The sequence below is a fragment of the Loxodonta africana genome, chromosome 7 (genome assembly GCF_030014295.1).
Source record: "Loxodonta africana isolate mLoxAfr1 chromosome 7, mLoxAfr1.hap2, whole genome shotgun sequence".
Classification (NCBI taxonomy): domain Eukaryota; kingdom Metazoa; phylum Chordata; class Mammalia; order Proboscidea; family Elephantidae; genus Loxodonta; species Loxodonta africana.
This window is the reverse complement of record NC_087348.1, coordinates 24,417,140-24,435,482: the sequence shown is the minus strand read 5'-3', so window position 1 is coordinate 24,435,482 and position 18,343 is coordinate 24,417,140. Positions and strand designations below refer to the sequence as shown.

Sequence of the window (18,343 nt, the reverse complement as noted above, 5' to 3'; positions counted from 1 at the left end):
ACTGACTCCAGCCCCACATTCTGTAATACCAGTTCTGTGACTAAAGTGTCCAAAAGTGCCATTCTTTAGATTACTTTGTTTGTTGGTCTACTTAAATTATTTTCTCCTTTAATTGGACATTTGTATTATAAGTGACACATCTAAGTTTTTTGTAACAGATACATATTTTTTTCTTGTAGAGAAATCTAGGATGTATGAAGAAATCTGAACAACAGTGAAACCTTGATCTCATAAACACTCCCTTGTAAAAAAAAAAAAAAAAAAAAAAAACCTCTACTTTTTATGAAATACCAAAAATCTAAAATATCACTATATGACACCATAGCATAGGAGAAAAGCAAAACATACTGATGATGACATATAAGTAAATTAATGGAATTTATTAAAATCTGCCTCAACATGAAGCTTCTTCCATTAAACACTGGAACTCCTATGTGCCAGGAGATAACACAGATCAATTTAAGTATAATTTAAGTACAGTTTTTAAAAACTGCATCTGAATATACCACAGATATTTTAAAAATACAATAGGCCTACAGGTTAAAAAAAAAAAATAGAATTGTTGGTTTAAATCTTTGTGATCACTGCTTCCTATGTATGTATATGCGTATATCTGTCTGTCTACCTACCTATCTACCGATCTACCGATCTATCGATCTATCTATCATCCATCTATCTATCTATCTATCGATCTATCATCTATCTATCATCTATCCATCTATCTATCATCTATCATCTATCTATCTATCTACTATCTATCTGGCATATATCTATTCCTGAACACTATGAGCGGAGCAGTCTCTGAGTCAACTATTAGCAAATGAATGCAGAAATTAAATTTCGTAGCATTAATGATAAAAGTGAATACATGAAATCCACATTTATCTCATATAGAACATATTAGGAACAATGGTGGAAAGTAGACAGAATTGAATAAAAAAATGGGGCCTTGAAAAAAACATTAAAACACTCTCGATATTGGTAAAGCATGGTATTGCCTATAAATTTTTACCTTTTGCCTGTTTTGAATCCATGAGATTCTTAGCATGGCATACTGGAAGCAACTTATAGCTTTCTCTAAGTGTTTAAGGCTCTGCCTGAGGAGACACCAAGCAACGTGTTAATTATGTCTGAAGCACTTGAAAACTTAAGAATACGTTTAGTGTGTTTGTTAATTTTCTAACCAATTTGTATTCACCAGTGATTGTTTCTTTTAGACTCATTCATTCATTTAGTCTCAGTTAGCTTTCAGTTTGTCCTACCCAGGAGTCTGGATTAAAATTCTTTACCTTTAGGACAGAACACTCAATATTCTCCCATTTCCATAACGTTGTCATACGGAAAAAATTAGTAAATTTCATACTCTGATATACCGTTTCTTTGTTTTTTCTATATTTTCACTTTTTTATTATTATGCTTTAGGTGAAAGATTACGCTAAAGTGATTTCCTCATACAAAATTTTTACACTTATTGCTATGTGACCCTAGTTGCTATAAATATAATGTGAAAGTACACTCCCTTTTTCCACCCTGGATTTCCTGTGTCCATTCCACCAGCTCTTATCCCTTTTGGCCTTCTCATCTCGCCTTCAACAGGAGTTGCCCATTTAGTCTCATGTATCTACATGAACTAAGAAACACATTTTTCACAAGTATTCTTTATGTTTATAGCCCAGTCTAATCTTTGTCTGAAGAGTTGGCTTCAGGAATAGTTTTAGTTCTGGGTTGACAGAGAGTCGGGGGGCTGTGTCTTCTGGGCTCCTCTACTCTCAGTCAGACCATTAAGTCTAGACTTTTTTCATGAATTTGACTTCTACATCTTATTTTTCTTCTGCTCCATCAGGAACTCTCTGCTGTATTTCATGTCTGGGCAGTCATTGGTGGTAGGTGGGCACCATCTAGTTCCTCTGGTCTCAGGCTCATGGAGTCTGTGGTTTATGTGGCCCATTTTATCTCCTGTGCTAATACTTTCCTTGTGTCATTGGTGTCTTCATTCTCCTTTGTTCCAGGTGGATTGGGACCTATTGATGCATCTTAGATGGCCACTTGCAAGTTTTTAAGATGTCAGATGCCACTTACCAAAGTGGGATTTAAAATATTTACTTAATAATCTCTGTCATGTCAATTGACTTAAAAGTCCCCTGAAAGCATGGTCCTCAGACCGCCACTCCTGCTATTCTGTCCCTTGATGTGTTGGGTTGTGTTCAGGAAACATCTTAGCTTTTGGTTTAGTCCATTTGTGCTGACTTCCCCTGTATTGTGTGTTGTCCCTCCCTTCACCTAAGATAATTCTTGTCTACTATTTAGTTAGTGAATTTACCTGTCCTTCCTTCCCCACCCTTGTAAGCACCTAAGAATGTTTTCTTCTGTATTTAAACCATTTCTTGAGTTTTATAAAAGTGGTCTTGTATAATATTTGTCCTTTTACTACTGCCTAGTTTCACTCAGCATAATGCCTTCCAGATTCATCCACGTTGTTTGATGTTTCGAAGATTTATCATTGTTCTTTATTGTTGTGTAGTATTTCTTTTTGTGAATATAAAATAATTCGTTTATCCGTCCATACTTTGATTGTTTCCATCTTTTTCTATGGTGAACAGTGTTGCAGTGAACCTATCTATTTTTCTGTAGGCTCTTATTTTTCTAGGGTATATTTTAAAGAGTCGAAATCGTGGATTGTATGGTACTTCTATTTCTAAATTTTTAAGGAAGAGCCAAATCGATTTCCAAAGTGGTTCTACCATTTTACTTTCCCACCAGCTGTGTATAATGTTCCAGTTTCTCCACAACCTCTCTGACATTTATTATTTTGTGTTTTTTTTTTTAATACTAGCCTTGTTGAGGTGAGACGGTATCTCATTGTAGTGTTGATTTGCACTTATGTAATGTCTAATCATTGTGAGCATTTTCTCCTCTGTCTGTTAGCCACCTGAATATTTTCTTTAGTAAAGTGCCCGTTCATAGCTTTGCCCTTTTTTTTAATTGAGTTTTTTGTTTTTTTGTTGTTGAAGTTTTACAGTATCTTCTAGGTTTTAGAGATGAGACCCTGTTCATATATGTCATACGCCAAAATTTCTTTCCCAGTCTGTAGGTAATCTTTTTACTCTTTTAGTGAAGCCTTTGGTTGAACATAACTGTTTCATTTTTAGGCTCTCCCAGCTATCTAATTTCTCTTCTGGTTTTGTGGTTTTATAGTAATGTTTTTATACTGTTTATGCCATGCATTAGGACCCCTATCATTGTCCCTATTTTTTCTTCCATAATCTTTAACAATTTAGATTTTATATTTGGGTCTTTGTTTCATTTTTGTTAGTTTTTGTGCGTTGTGCATGGTATGAGGTATTGATCTTGTTTCATTTTTTTGTAGATGGATATTCAGTTATGCCAGCACCATTTTTTAAAGAGACTGTCTTTTCCCCGTTTATTGGACTTTGGGCCCTTGTGAAATATTGGTTGTTCGTAGGTAGATAAACTTACATCTGGATTCTCAATTCTGTACCATTGGTCTATGTATCTGTTGTTGTAACAATCCTAGGCTGTTTGACTACAGTGGTGGTATAATTGGTTTTAAAACCACTTAGCATAAGTCCTCCCACTTTGCTCTTCTTCTCCAGTAGTGCTTTACTTATCTGGGACCTCTTCCTTTTCCATATGAATTTGATGATTTGTTTCTCTATCTCTTTAAAAAAATGCCTTGGAATTTGGATCAGGATTACATTTTATCTGTAGATCACTTTGGGTAGAATTGACATTTTCAGAATGTTGAGTCTTCCTATCTGTGACCAAAGTATGTTTTTCCACATATGTGTATCTCTTCTTTCTTGCAATAGTGTCTTGTAGTTTTTTTTGTATAAGTCTTTTACATCTATGGTTAGATTTATTCCTAAAATATTTTATCTTCTTGCAGGCTATTGTAAATGATATTGATCTGGCGACTTCCTTTTCAAAGTCCTCTTTGTTGGTGTCAGGAATCTGACTGATTTTTGTATGTTTATCTCATATCTTGATATTTTGCTGAAATCTTCTATTAGTTCCAGTAGCATTCTTGTGGATTCTTGGGGTTTTTCTGTGTATAAAATCATATCATCTACAAATAGAGTAACTTTTAATCCATCCTTACGAGTTTGGATAGCCTGTATTTCTTTTTCTTGCCTAAATGCTCTGGCTAGGACCCCCAGGACAATGTTGAATAACCATGGTGATAAAGGACATCCTTGTCTGGTTCCTGTTCTGAAGAGGAATGCTTTCAGACTCCCTCCATTTAGGACGATGTTGTCTGTTGGCTTTGCATAAATGCCCTTTATTATTTTCAGGAATTTCCCTTCTGTTCCTATTTTGCTGAGAGCTTTTTTCATGAATGGGTATAGGACTTTGTCAAATGTATTTTCTGCATCAATTGATAAGGTCATTTGGTTCTTACCATTTGTGTTCTTTATGTTTTGGATTACATTGATTGTTTTTCTAAGGTTGAAACATCCCTGCATACCTAAAATGAATCCCACTTTGTCATGGTGAATAATTTTTTTGATATGTTGGTGATTTTATTGGCTAGAATTTAGTCGAGGAGTTTTGCAACTGTGTTCTTGAGGGATATTGGTCTGTAATTTTTTTGTTTTGTGGTATCTTTACCTGTTTTTCATACCAGATTTATGCTGGCTTCAGAGCCAGTTTGGGAGTATTTCATCCTTCTGTATGCTCTGCAATGCCTTTAGTAGTAGTGGTGTTAACTGTTTACTGACAGTTTGGTAGAATTCTCCAGTGAAGCCATCAGGGCCAGCACTTTTTTTTTTTGTAAGGAGCTTTTTAGTTACCTCTCCATCTCTTCCTTCATTATAGGTTTATTTAGTTTTTCTTCCTCTGTTTGTGTTAGTTTAGGTAGGTAGTGTGTTTTTATAATTTTGTCCATTTCCTCTAGATTTTCAACTTTGTTGGAGTAAAATTTTTTGCAGTATTCTCTTATGATTCTTTTAATTTCAGTTGGGTCTGTTGTGATATCATCCACTTCATTTCTTTTTTGAGATATCTGCTTCGTCTTCTGTTGTTCTTTTGTCAGTGTGGCCAAAGATTTATTGATTTTGTTGATCTTTTCAAAGAACCAGATTTTAGTCTTGTTAATTCTTTCAATTGTCTTTCTATTCAGTAAATTATTGTATTTATTTATTTTGTTTGCTTACTGTGTCCTAGCTTCTTGTTTTACTTTGTTTTGATATGCCTGAATAGGCTGCTTGAGTGAGATAGTTTGAATATTGTTTCCTTTGATGCTCTAATATCCTGTCACAAGTTGGTTAGAGCTCTTAAAACGTATGTGAGCCAGGAATCCTTCTACTTTTCTTGTGCTGATTCAGCTCAGGCATTCAGGTTGGTTGGTCACCAGGTGTGTGGTACAGGCTCTCACCTACAGTCCTAGATGTGCAGGGGTGATTGGAACAGGCACAGGTAACTGGCTGCAGTAGGGGGTCATATGCTGGGCAAGTCAGTGGGCTGATGACTGTTCTTGAGTACTCTGGTGTAAGATAGGTCCCTGTTACCTAGAGTGCATACTTAGGTGGGTATTGCGGTTGGACTTTGGGTACCCAATACTGTTGGCTTTAGGGACTGGGAGGGAACAATTATTCTTGGACCCTTGTTGCAGGTGGCTAAGTGATATAGGTGGACCCAGCTGCCCTTAGGCCACTGATGTGGATACATGAGGTCCATGTTTAATGGGAAGTGTGGTGTCAAATGTCATAAAGCTGCTACTGCTCCTTAGCTGTTGCAGTTGAAAATAGGCTTCAGGTGTATACCTTGTTGTTTTCTGCTAATGAGTGTCTACGCTGTTGAAATGGGCCCCTGGAGGTCCATTTTAAGGTATTCAACGTCCATGGACCTCTTATGCCTGTACCTAGACAAAGGGACTCTGCCTGCCCTGAGCTCCTAGTTTAGGGGAGCTGGCCGATTATTTTTTCCCTGTTTGTTCGCTTGTTCCCAGTCCATAGCTGGGACAACTGTTCAGAGGACACTATAGGTCATATTTCCAGCCCAGGGGGCTCAGCAATCACTGACACTAGACTATGAACTGGAACAGAGCAGGGAGGGGGGAGGTAAATGGGAAAGAGGTACTTCCCAAGGATGGGAAAGTATTTTTGATCCGTAGTGTAGGTTATATGCTTATATTTATCTTTTACTAATTCATTGTTGCTTCTTCCTGGTTCCAGAGGTTTGAACAGACTCTGAGCCCCATGATTTCTGCCAATGTGGAAAATACATCACAAACACTATTGTTTCCTTCAGCCCAAGTGAGCCAACTGATCCAGCCTGCAAGGTACCAGCCAGCTCAGGTCTGGCAAATCCTTGCTACTTCTAAAATGTCTCTCCCTCTCTCTGTCAATGAGTAGTACTCCTCAGCCCTATCGTTCATGTTCAGGGCTCCTAGATTGTCATATATGATCGATTCATTTGCTTTTTCAGGTCTTTGTTGTAACACAGACCACAGAGAGCATCTAACTACTCTATCATTTTGGGCCCTCCTATTTGCACTATTTTTTTTTACATTCAGGGCAGTTATTAATCACTCCAACTCTCCTTTTATTGTAAATTGTCTATTTAAGATTTCTCTCTTATTTTATTATATTAAGATATTCTATTTTATTAACATGAGTTAAAATGAGAAGAAACAACTGCAAGTATCAAATAATAATTGGAACATAGAATGCATAAAGAATGAATCCTACAAAATTGGACGTTGTAAAAAATGAAAAGGAACTTATAAAGGTGGATACCCCAGGCATTAGTGAGCTAAAGTGGAATGATATTGACCATTTTGAATCAGACAGTCATATGGTATGCTATGTCAGAATGACAATTGAATAGGAATGCCAACACACTCATCATAAAAAAAAAAAAAAATTCCAAGACTTATAATGAGGTACAATGCTGTCAAAGATATGATAATATTCATATGCCAACAAACAAGACCAGTTAATATTACTATTATTCAGATTTACTCAACAAATGCCAAAGATGAGGATATTGAAGACTTTATCAACTTATGAAGTCTGAATTCATCAAAATTGCAATCAAGATCCACTGCTAATTATTAGTTATTAGAATGTGAAAGATGGAAAAAAAGAAGGATGGATAGATGGAAAATATGGCCTTGCTGATAAAAATGATGCCAGACATTCGTATTCAAATATTGCAAGACCAATGAATTCTTCATTGCAAATAAATTTTTTAAGAAAAGAAATGGAGACTATATATGTGGACCTTGCTAGATAGGACACACAAGAAGCAAATCCACTGTATCTGTGGAAAGAGATGATGGAGTGGCTCAATGTTATCAGTCAAAACAAAGCCAGGGCCAACTGCAGAACTGACCAAAGACTGGTCATATGCAACTACAAGTTAAAACTGAAGAAAACTAGAGAAAGTCCACGACAGCCAAAATATGACCTTGAGTATATCCTACCTGAATTTAGAGATCTTCCCAAGAATTGATTTGACACATTGAACACTAATGACCATAGATTAGACAAGTTTGGAATGCCATCAAGGACATCGTACCTGAAGAAATCAAAGATCATTCAAAGACAAGAAAGAAAGAGAAAACCAAATGGATGTCAAAGATTCTCTGACACTTGTTCTTGAATGTAGAATAGCTAAAGCAAACAGAAGAGATAATAAAGTTGAAGAGCTGAACAGGAGATTTCAAAGAGAGGTTAAGAAGACAAATTAAAGCATTATAATTAAATGTGCAAAGACCTGGAGTTAAAAAACGAAAAGGGAAGGACATGCTTGAGATTTTTCAAACTGAAAGAATGGAAGAAAGAATTCAAGATATGTGAGTAAATTTTATTTTGTTATCTATATCTCAATAAAAGGATTTAAACAATAAAAGTAATAAGCAAAAAATCCCAATTTGTCTGACTTTCTAGATGTGAAATAAGTGATATATCCATGTATAAAGCCCTTTAATAGAAGCAGAACCCATGTTTACTCAAGTAGGTATTAAATGTCCTTATGGTTAGAAAAATCATGAAAATTTAATGACTTTGAAAAAATTCTTATACTTTATTTCTGTACCAATTATTTTTTTTATAAGTTCACAATTTCCATAGAATCTATTGGTTGTGATAGTCATAGATAAGTTCCATGAAAAAGTGAGCTTTAAAAGCAAAGACATTTTCTATGAGAGAATAAATGTTGAATTTTTATTTTCCTACTGTAAGGGTTGAATAATTTGTATTGCTCCAAGTAGGAAAACAATAGTTTGAGCTAATAATTATGCAAAGAGACAAATACATCTGCTTTTGTACTTTGCTGTCATTTCATATATTGAGCATGTTTGGTGGTATTTAAGTAATATGCTGTCATACTAAATATTTTTATCCTTCTCACCAAGAAGCCTATACTGTTTCGTTATTGTTAGTTGCAATTGTATATAGGTAAATAAGACTGTCTGTAATTACAAGATGAACTTCTGCTAGAATATGACACAGTGGAAACTGGGAAAAACACCACATGTTGTAGTTTTCTAGGATGTGCCATTCACATATGGTAGAAATTAGAATATCACTCTTCCTGTAGCTTGACTTCTGAGACTTCCCTACCTTAACATTTGTCTTCACATCTCCACCAGTTTATTCTTTCTCCAGGGAATCCAGCAATATATGTAGTAACGATTTGTCAATTCCTTCAGCCCTCTCTGCTTGATGGTAACTTTTTCTATTAGAGAAATTATATGCAGGTCGTATTTGACACTTCATGGGAAGGTTCAACCCTTAAAGAAGGACATCATGGCTTGTATAATAGAGGGTCAGTTAAAAATAGGAAGACCCTCAACGAGATGGGTTGACACTAGTGTCCCTAACATACCAATCATTGTGAGGATGGTGCAGGACCAGACTCTGTTTCGTTCTGTTGTTCATGGGGGTATCTGTGATCAGTATCAACTCTAGGCACTACACAACAACAAGTGTTAAGACTATTAGGAATCATTAAATATTTTAATGAATCACAGATTTTTTTATAACTGTAATAATATTTAATTTGTTTAGCAAGCTCCTCAGAATTTTCTAATCATTCTCTCTCTCTCTTTTTCTCTGTCTCTCTTATTTTTAAGGGCTCCTTCAATGAAAAGCTTGAAAACCTGTATAAGTGAATTAGACACATTTATTTTCTTTGAGTTGATGGATACTACTGGGTTGTGTGTTGTTACTTTTGGTCTAAGATAACTGTGGTGGGAAGGAAGCTCTTGGATGTTTACCTTAATCATGGCAACACTCAACAGATTGCACATTTACTGCTGTTTTGTTTTCACATCTTAGGCTAAATAAATGGCACAGCATACAATTCCATTGTGCCCAACCATCACAACTGCATGTAGGTCTTCTATCTTTCCTCGTTGTATCATCTAGAAATTCTTTTCCCAGGCACATAAAGAAACACTCAATAGTAAACATTAGTTCAAGAAACAGGTTTTAATTTATTTAAAAAAAGAAACAGAAAAAGAAGAAAATGTCCAGTAGAGGGGCCTGATGGCTCTCATTGGTTTAGTAGCTCAGAAAATTTAAGTTAATATATTTGGCAATCCCTTGCCCTTAAATTGAATTCCCCCCAAATTGAAGTTCACAGGGCAACAAAGTCCAGGAAGCAGAAGATGCTGGGGAATAAATGTTTTTCTCACAGACCTCCCTTTTTAAGGAAGCAACATCAATCCTCTATTTTTAAAAGGTGGCTGAACATCTAACAGCAATACTCCACAAATCATTTCTTAAAATGGGAACTTCCTTGTTTATTTCTTTTTAATATTTTTTTTACTCAACCAAAAAACCAAACCCATGTCACCCAGTCAATTCGGACTCCTAGTGATCCTACAGGACAGACTAGAACTGCCCCCTTGGGTTTCCAAAGAGATACTGGTGGGTGAAAACTGCTGACCTTTGGGTTAGTAGCTGAGCTGTAACCACTGTGTCACCGTGGCTCCTGTTCTTTACTACTTTATGATAATTCCTGATATCGCCCACTGGAAGCTTATTATAAACCTTCCCTGACTATGTCCTGTGTCCACCTTGTGATGGTTTTCCATCATTTAGTTTGAACAAATTAAGCATGGGAATGAATCAATTAGCTTACTGTGTCAGCTTATTAATTCATTATCTCTATTGAATTTATTTTTCTCTCTTCTCCCAAACATTGTCCTAGGCATTAGCTATTTTATGAACCCCACTGCTATTTCTCTTCTTTTAATCTGATACTCTCTTTCATCTCAGGCGTGACATCATTAAAGCAGAAAATTAACATTAAGAAGTTATTTACACTAGCTGTTGAGTTATGAACCTAGAACCTGGAACCTGGAACAGGTCATGTTTGAAACTCGTTTCTAATGCTTAAGACCACTGTGAACTTGGACTATTTATTTATCATTTGTGTGTTGAACTTGGGTCATTTATTTACCCTCTCTGAACCTCCATAGTATCATCTAAAATATGTAAATATTAATAAAACCTGTCTCACAGAGCTGTTATGAAAATTAAATTAATTAAATCTTGAAGAATGACTGTGATAAACCAGTCAATAAATATGAAGTATTATTACCTGGATGTGCTCACTGTTGCTGTAGAAATCCCTGGACTACTCACCGTGACTTGTCTCATCCAGTAAACCAGAGATGCAAGTGGGAGCGTAGAAAGGCAACTTTATTTCATTGTGCAAGGGAAGAAACAGTTGGGGCTGATGTTGCCAAGACTGCTCAGTGAGAGTGAGGCAAAAGGTTACTTTTAAAGGGTCGACAAGTAGGAAATTCATACAAGTTACAACAGCAACATTATTAATCAAACTACTTAGGCGCAATGTGGTTTAGATGTAACTTCATGCATCACGTGTTCAGAATATGGCAATTAAACTCCACCCAGAGATGGAGAACGTACTATGCATGAGGTTTAAAAGGTTATCCTGAATGCCAATATGGTGCCTAAACCAGTTTCTGCCAGTTTTCTCTAGTTTGAGCAGAAGTTAAAGAGAAGGGATCCAGAACTTTAATGTACAGCTGCTGGGTATGCCAAGAAAGGGAACAGTATTCTAATGTAAAGCTAAGTGGCCTGCCAAGCAAGCTGCTCAAGGCAGTGGAATTTTCTGCAGCCTGAGGAGCTCTGTCTTATCATGACATCTTCACCTTCTAACTGCTTCAAACTTTTTAAAAATATTGATGCTCATATGACAATATAAGTTGTACCTTCTCTTATATTCCAATGAGCTATTTTTATTCAAATTTCATTGGCTACATGAGGGATCTTATTTCATGATTCTGAGCCATGAAAACATTTAGACTCTAGTGGCTTCAATAAAATCCTAGAAATTATAAAAAGAATAAAAAAAAATAAACATAAATACATGGAAAAATCTGAGTGGTAACATAGACCAACAATGCCCATGAGGTCAGATAACTGTATCCTTGACACGTAACAGACCTCACTTGAATTAAAAATACATCATTGTGCAAACCATACTATTATCTCATTTTGCCTCTCACAAGCAGGGTAAACAAAAGAAAATGAAAATATCGTGCATGATAATAATGACCAAATATTAGGAAAGCCAAAAGAATGAAAGGCAGGCAACAAACTTAATTCATCATAGCATATCCTATTACCCAAGGAAATACACAAAGAAATAATTGAACAAGTATTTTTAAAAAAGTTTTTCATATAGAGAAGAAAGAACAACTCATGAAAGAAAAAAGGTAATTATTAAATAAGAATGACCGGGGGGAAGGGATTCCAAACCTGGGAACTACTGTGGATGACCTCAAGAAATTTATCTTAATTGGTGTGTATTCTGATCTAGGCGAAACACATTGATTAAAAAAAGTCAGATGCAGAGCTGAACTTTTGAATTGCTAAATAGCAAGCTATGTTGAGTTAAAAAATTCACATGGGAAAGTAAAGGCACCCATAAGAAAATAGAGCTCCATGGTCTGGAATGGGGATGTATGAGCCAATTTAGATGACTGAGTATTTCACATCATTACACTACCCTGAGACTCATTGTAACCTGGCCAAATCTAATACCCCTCCCCCTCAGAAACTATGAGGGCCAAAACAGAAGGCAAGGGCATACACAAACACACACATACACAAATACAAATACTGACACTGCAAAGTTTATTCTAATATTTGAAATAAACACCAGAATCATTAACTGTACTCTTGTACCTAGTACCTTTTCCCACTACCACTCAGCTATCCAATCTCTTTGCTGATTTCACGGTTCCCAACACATTCTCCTGAAGCTATGGTAGCGGACTGGGCCAGAGCTTGGCTGCTAACCAAAAGGTCAGCAGTTCAAATCCACCAGCCTCTCCTTGGAAAATCTATGAAGCAGTTCTACTCTGTCCTATAGGGTTTCTATCAGTCAGAATCAACTCAATGGGAAAGTATTTTATTTTTTATCACATTCTCAAAAAACCCAAATGCACTGTTGTTCAGGAGATTCTCACTCATAGTAAGGTTTCCAAGGCTATAAAATCTTTATGAAAGCTGATTATTTCTCTCAGGGATTGACTGGTGGGTTTGAATCACAGACCTTTCATTTAGCATCCAAGCACTTTACTCACTGCACCACCAGGGCCCCAACACATTTTTCTCTATGATAAAATTCACTTATTATATTTGTATTCTGTCTCTTAACTTCAAGGGAGGCAAAGGTTTATACTGTTTTGTTCATCAATGCATTTAAAAGAGTGACTGACACATAAGATATTTATAAATATATGTGGAATATATGTGTGCTTGCTAAACCCTACAGAGGCACACAGACAAGGTTTAAAACCCATCATGTATTTCATAGAAACCATATAATGAATCAAACTATAGAAAAGACGTTGCATATTTTTTTCCAAGTTCTATGTAAGGCATATTTTACATCTTTGTTCCTCAAGCTATATATCAAGGGATTCAACATGGGGATAACAAGGGTGTAAAATATGGAAGCCACTTTATCAGCATCAAAAGAATGACTGGAGTTGGGCTGCATGTACATAAAGACTAAAGTCCCATAGAACAGTACCACTACCATCAGGTGGGATCCACAGGTAGAGAAGGCCTTGTGCCTGCTCACAGCAGAGTGCATCCTGAGAATGGCTACAAAAATGAGCAGATATGAAACAAGAACTATTAAAAGGAATGTAATCAAATCAAGAGATCCTAAGATGAAAATGATCAATTGAATTTCATGTGTGTTTGAGCAGAGTAAAGATAACAAGGGATTAGTGTCACAGTAGAAATGACTGATGACATTGCAGCCACAGAAGGATAAATTAAAAATCTTTATGGTGATAAGAAGAGAAACAAATGTGCAATAAAAATACAGGATTGCCACCAGCATCCAACACACCCTTTGTGACATGATGACTGTGTAGAGCAGAGGGCTACAGATGGCTACATAACGGTCATAGGACATTGCCGACAGAATGAAAAGTTCACCACTTATGAACAAAACAATGACAGTGAGCTGTAAAGCACAAAAATAATAGGAGATTGTATTTTCATCTACAACAAAATTGACTAGCATTTTTGGTCCCACAGCTGTTGAATAACCAAAATCAGTCATAGCCAGATGTCTGAGAAAAAAATACATGGGCGTTTGTAGCTTGGAGTCCATTTTGGTGAGGATGATGATGCCCAAGTTGCCCACCACTGAGATCATGTAGATGATGAGGAACAGCCCGAACAATGGAGCCTGCAGCTCAGGGCGGTCTGTGATTCCCAACAGAATGAACTCATTCAGCACTGTTAGATTGTGTTTGTCCATCTTGGTCTGTCAGCAAACCTATTCTGGATAGAGACAACAGCATAGTCAATAGGTTTTATGTAGCACCGTTGGTAGATTTTTGGTATACAAGGGCAATATGCTAAATGAATAAGATAAATCCAAACTGTCCAATAGAGTTATTTGAAATTAAACCCGCCTCCCAAAAATAAAGCATAGACACATGAAGATAGAGAGAGAGAAGGAAAGAGGGAAAGAAAGAGAAATCTAACTTGTTATCAATTGGATAAAATTTGTTCCCAAAGAACATTTGTCAATGTCTGAGACATTTTGGATGTCACAACTAGGAGAAGGGTACTATTCATATCTAATGGAAGCCTGGGGTGTTACTAAACATTCTACTATATACAGGGTAACTCCACACAATAAGAAAATTTCCAGTCCAAACTGTCACCATGGCAGAGTTGAGAAACCCTGTAGTAAACACAGTAATAGAGATAGACACAGATAAAGACATAGGTGTACGTGTATGTGTACATGTAGATGTGCATATATGTATATATATATATATATACACACACACAATACATTCAGGCATACATATACATGCACATATACATAATACATATATATTTATACACACATATGCATGTACAGAGCTGGGATTCCTTGTGGAGCAGGGTATAAGAGCTTGGCTGATAACCCAAAAATCGGCTCTTTGGATCTGCCAGCCTCTCCTTGCAAAACCTATGGGGCAGTTCTCTTCTGTCCTCTAGTGTCTCTATGTGTCAGAATCAACTTGATGGCAACAGGTTTGGTTTTTTGAATGCATATAAATATATGAAATAAAAATAAAAAAAGTTAAAAGTTTTAAGTGGTAGGTAGATGGATGATTACTAAACTTTCTTTTTTCATTTATAGAATGACATTTATGAACTTATACTACAAATGCCAATTTCATTATAAAAATTTTAAAGTGCAAATTCTCAAAATACATGGAAACATTTAATATGCCTTACTTCAAAACAGGTCCTGTAAAAGTCCTTGTGCCACGGATGGTAAAGACTGAAACAATACACTTGGCAGGTATTGAACACAAGATTAACAAGGAAAATCTAATCGATCATGGTGGGCATTATCTGTCTTTATACGGAAATATTCCAGGTGGAAGGCCCACGCAGATATAGTCCCTGTTATATCTCCATTTGTGGGTTATTTCTTTATTCACACCTGCAAAATGAACACTTCCCTTGAAGATCGTTGGAAAAGTAAATGAGGATTAAATGTTTCAATGCATTTAAGGTATCGCGATAAAAGTCTCAAAGATCAAGGAGTGTTGTTGTTTTTAAAATAATGACAATAATTTATATGAAAGGACTTTTCTTTAAATATGTATACACGAATCGTTCTAGTTGACCTAGCTTCTACGTCAGGGTTATGCTGATGAGTATATTGAGTAGTGCGTTATCCATGTAACTGACCCCAGCTGTTCTCTCCCCCATTTTCAACTCCGTGACTAAAATTGGACCATCAGTGTGCCAAGCTTTTGGATTATACATCTTCTACTTTACTTAATACATTTTAATATAAGCTGATGGACTGCTTACCTAAAGCTCTGCAGTTCGAAACCACCAGTGGCTCCCTGGGAGAAAGATGTGGCAGTCTGCTTCCATGGTTATTTACAGCCTTAGAAAACCTGTGGGGTCACTGTTGAGTCAGGATCACCTTAACAGCTGTACCTTTGAATATACATTTACTTAAAATACCTCCTGCCCTAGGAGCAGCTTCTTCATAACTAACATACACTAAGTTGTTTGTAACAAATCAGATATATTTTGTCATCGAAGTACCTAAGATAAAAAGATAGTGAGAGAAAATTTGAACAAATTGGGAGAAAGAGAGGTCCATGTCATTGATTTTATACAATGAAATTTCATTAAAAAATTCCGTTTGGATAAAGAAATAATCTGGCTTAAACTATTATATAATACATAATTCATACAAACATATTTAAGTTAAAATGAACAATACATATCCCTAGTATATGACAGATTTAAAAAAAAAAAACGCCAGAGAAGGATGAGGATGGCAGTTTAAGGTAAAAGAATTAATGGTTTGAAACGATATTACTTACAATGAAAATAGCAGGACCAGCAGCCTCTGAATTAGAAATAATCAAGCAATAGAAAAATACAATTATGTCATATTAAATAATAAAAAGGTAACAGGAGAAATACACTATCTCATATAAAACATTACTTAGAAGGTTGTGACCCTAAACACACACATTGCTTATGTCAGAAAAGAAACTATTGGCCTCTTTCCTCCTAGAACAAAGGAGAATGAAGAAAAAAAAAAAAACGACTTAAGGAAGCAATTAGACCAAAGGACATATGGCCCACATGAACCACAGCTTCCTCTAACCTGAGACCAGAAGAACTAGACGGTGCCTGGCTATGACTACAGACCACTCTGATGAGGATCACAATACAAGGTCTGGGGCAGAATGGGAAAAAAATGTACTACAAAATTCAAATTAAAAAAAAAAAAAAAACAGATTTACTGGTTTCAAAGAGGCTGGAGAAACCCCTGAGACAATTGTCCTAAGACAATATTCTAATGTGAAACTATAGACACTGCCCGTGGCCACCTTTGAGCACAAATAACAGACGGGGCTATTAAATTAAACAATAAAATCTGTGAAGAATGTGCCCCTTACAACTACCAACTATAGGAGACCCAAAGGGCAAGAAGGCAGGGAGGGAGAGGGAAACCTGTCAATGGACACAGAGAAGCCAGGAAGGAAACGAGGAGAGCGCTGACACATTTTGTGTATGAAGTTTTTATTGGAAAATTAATTTGCTATGTAAACTTTCACCCAGAACACAATAATTTTTTTTTTTTTTTTTTTTTTAAAGAAGTCCGGAATTGAGTATCAGTAGATATTACAATTGGGAGATCAAGTATCATCAATGAATGCAATAAAAGCAAAGTAAATCTTGTTTAGTTGCAATGATGAAAGGCTGAAGAAAAAAAGTACTTGTATTTCTAAGTACTGCTTTTCCTGTACAGTAAGGGAAGAGAAGAGGACTTCCTCTCAATAGCTTTGGAGTTCCATGGAGAGCACCAAGTTTTTTTTCCATAGTTTACTATCTTTGTTGAATATCTCATTCTCCTTTTATAAAGCTATATTCCTTGAGAAAATTATATATTATTTCTGCCAGATTCTACTGGGAATTGAAGAATATGGTATATATTACGCAACCATCATAAAACTGGGTACTTAAAAGTTTCCCAAACTCTTAAAAATTGCTTTTCACATCTCAACATGAGTTTTGAGATGGAAATTTATTTCCTCATCAAAAGGTTAGCAAAAATATACATTTATATAGTTATTTAAATATGCATTACATGTTAAATTACACTTAAGAGTAGAGCCAGCTTATAACTAAGGCTTTGAAAGGACATCAACATTGGAGACTGAATACTGTAGCTTCATAATTCTGCTCCAGTATTTTTAATACTGCATATGCTTCCTTTACTTTCATATTTGAGCTCTATTATTCACATAATTAGGCCACCTGGGTGGTGCAAACAGTTAAACACTCAGCTACGAACTCAAAGTTTGAGGGGATCGAATCTACTCAAAGGCACCTTGGAAGAAAGAAAGATCTACTTCTGAAAGTTCACAGCCGTTCAAAAACTATGGACCACAGTTCTCTGATGCACACGGGGTAGCTATGAGGCAAAATTGACTCCAGGACTTTTTTTTTTTTTTCTGTTACTTTTTTATTCATATAGTTACTTATATAAAGTAAAAATATCATTTAGACATAATGATGAGACTTCAAATATGCTTATGAGCATTTAGCCTCTGAAACAAAGAGTGACTGTTTGAAAAAAATAATAATGATGTTAAAAAAAAAAAAAAGGAGAGAGATTCTAGTCTCGGGCACTATTGAAAAGTAGAATGCACACAGAACTGACTCAGAAATCCGAATATTTTGCAATGATTTTGCAGTTGAATAAAGGTGGGACCTGGCAAATGTCACTGAAACATTTCAGGTATTGGTAAAAAATGGAAAAAGTCTGTCTTTTTACCTGCAATGAAGCCTCTGTCTTGACTCCCCCAAGTGTTTCCTAACATGGCAGAGTAAGAAGAATTTATGAATTTTTTTTACCCTTGGAGGTTCTCCCTGAGGAGATGATAGGCAATTTAGTGACTGTTCCTGAAGTATATGAAAGCTTAACAAAATACCTGGAGTGGTTGGTTAACTGTCCAGGACATTTTGTATTCACTGGTGACCAAATTTTTATTTTAATAGTGCGTATTTTTTTTTTTTTATGCAGGTCTATGTTTATCTATTTCATATGGTCTTGCATTTTACTTTGTTAACATTCATTTTACCACACGGGAATCTGGATTAATATTCTCTATCTGTAAAACAGAACTGTCAATATTCCCCATTTCTACAGTGGCCTCTCCAAATGGATGACAAAATGAAGTTGTGCTTAAACACTTTCTTACTGCATTATTTAAAAGATTTAAATGGAATAAAAGTAATGCATTGTGCACATGTGAGGTATCACTTCCTCA

The 18,343-nt window shown here is 35.8% G+C and overlaps 1 protein-coding gene across 1 annotated transcript; it reads right to left on the bottom strand.

Moving 5' to 3' along the window:
* Positions 1 to 12,728: 12,728 nt before the first annotated feature.
* On the bottom strand, positions 12,729 to 14,340 carry LOC100666898 (olfactory receptor 8K3-like). Its single transcript, XM_064288070.1, has one exon. It carries the CDS (start codon positions 13,786 to 13,788, stop codon positions 12,841 to 12,843), a length of 948 nt encoding a protein of 315 aa, XP_064144140.1. The 5' UTR covers positions 13,789 to 14,340; the 3' UTR covers positions 12,729 to 12,840.
* Between the last annotated feature and the right edge of the window lie 4,003 nt (positions 14,341 to 18,343).

Bases quoted from the DNA above. Each gene is read 5' to 3' on its own strand.
- LOC100666898 (XM_064288070.1), bottom strand. From the start codon at position 13,788: ATGGACAAACACAATCTAACAGTGCTGAATGAGTTCATTCTGTTGGGA.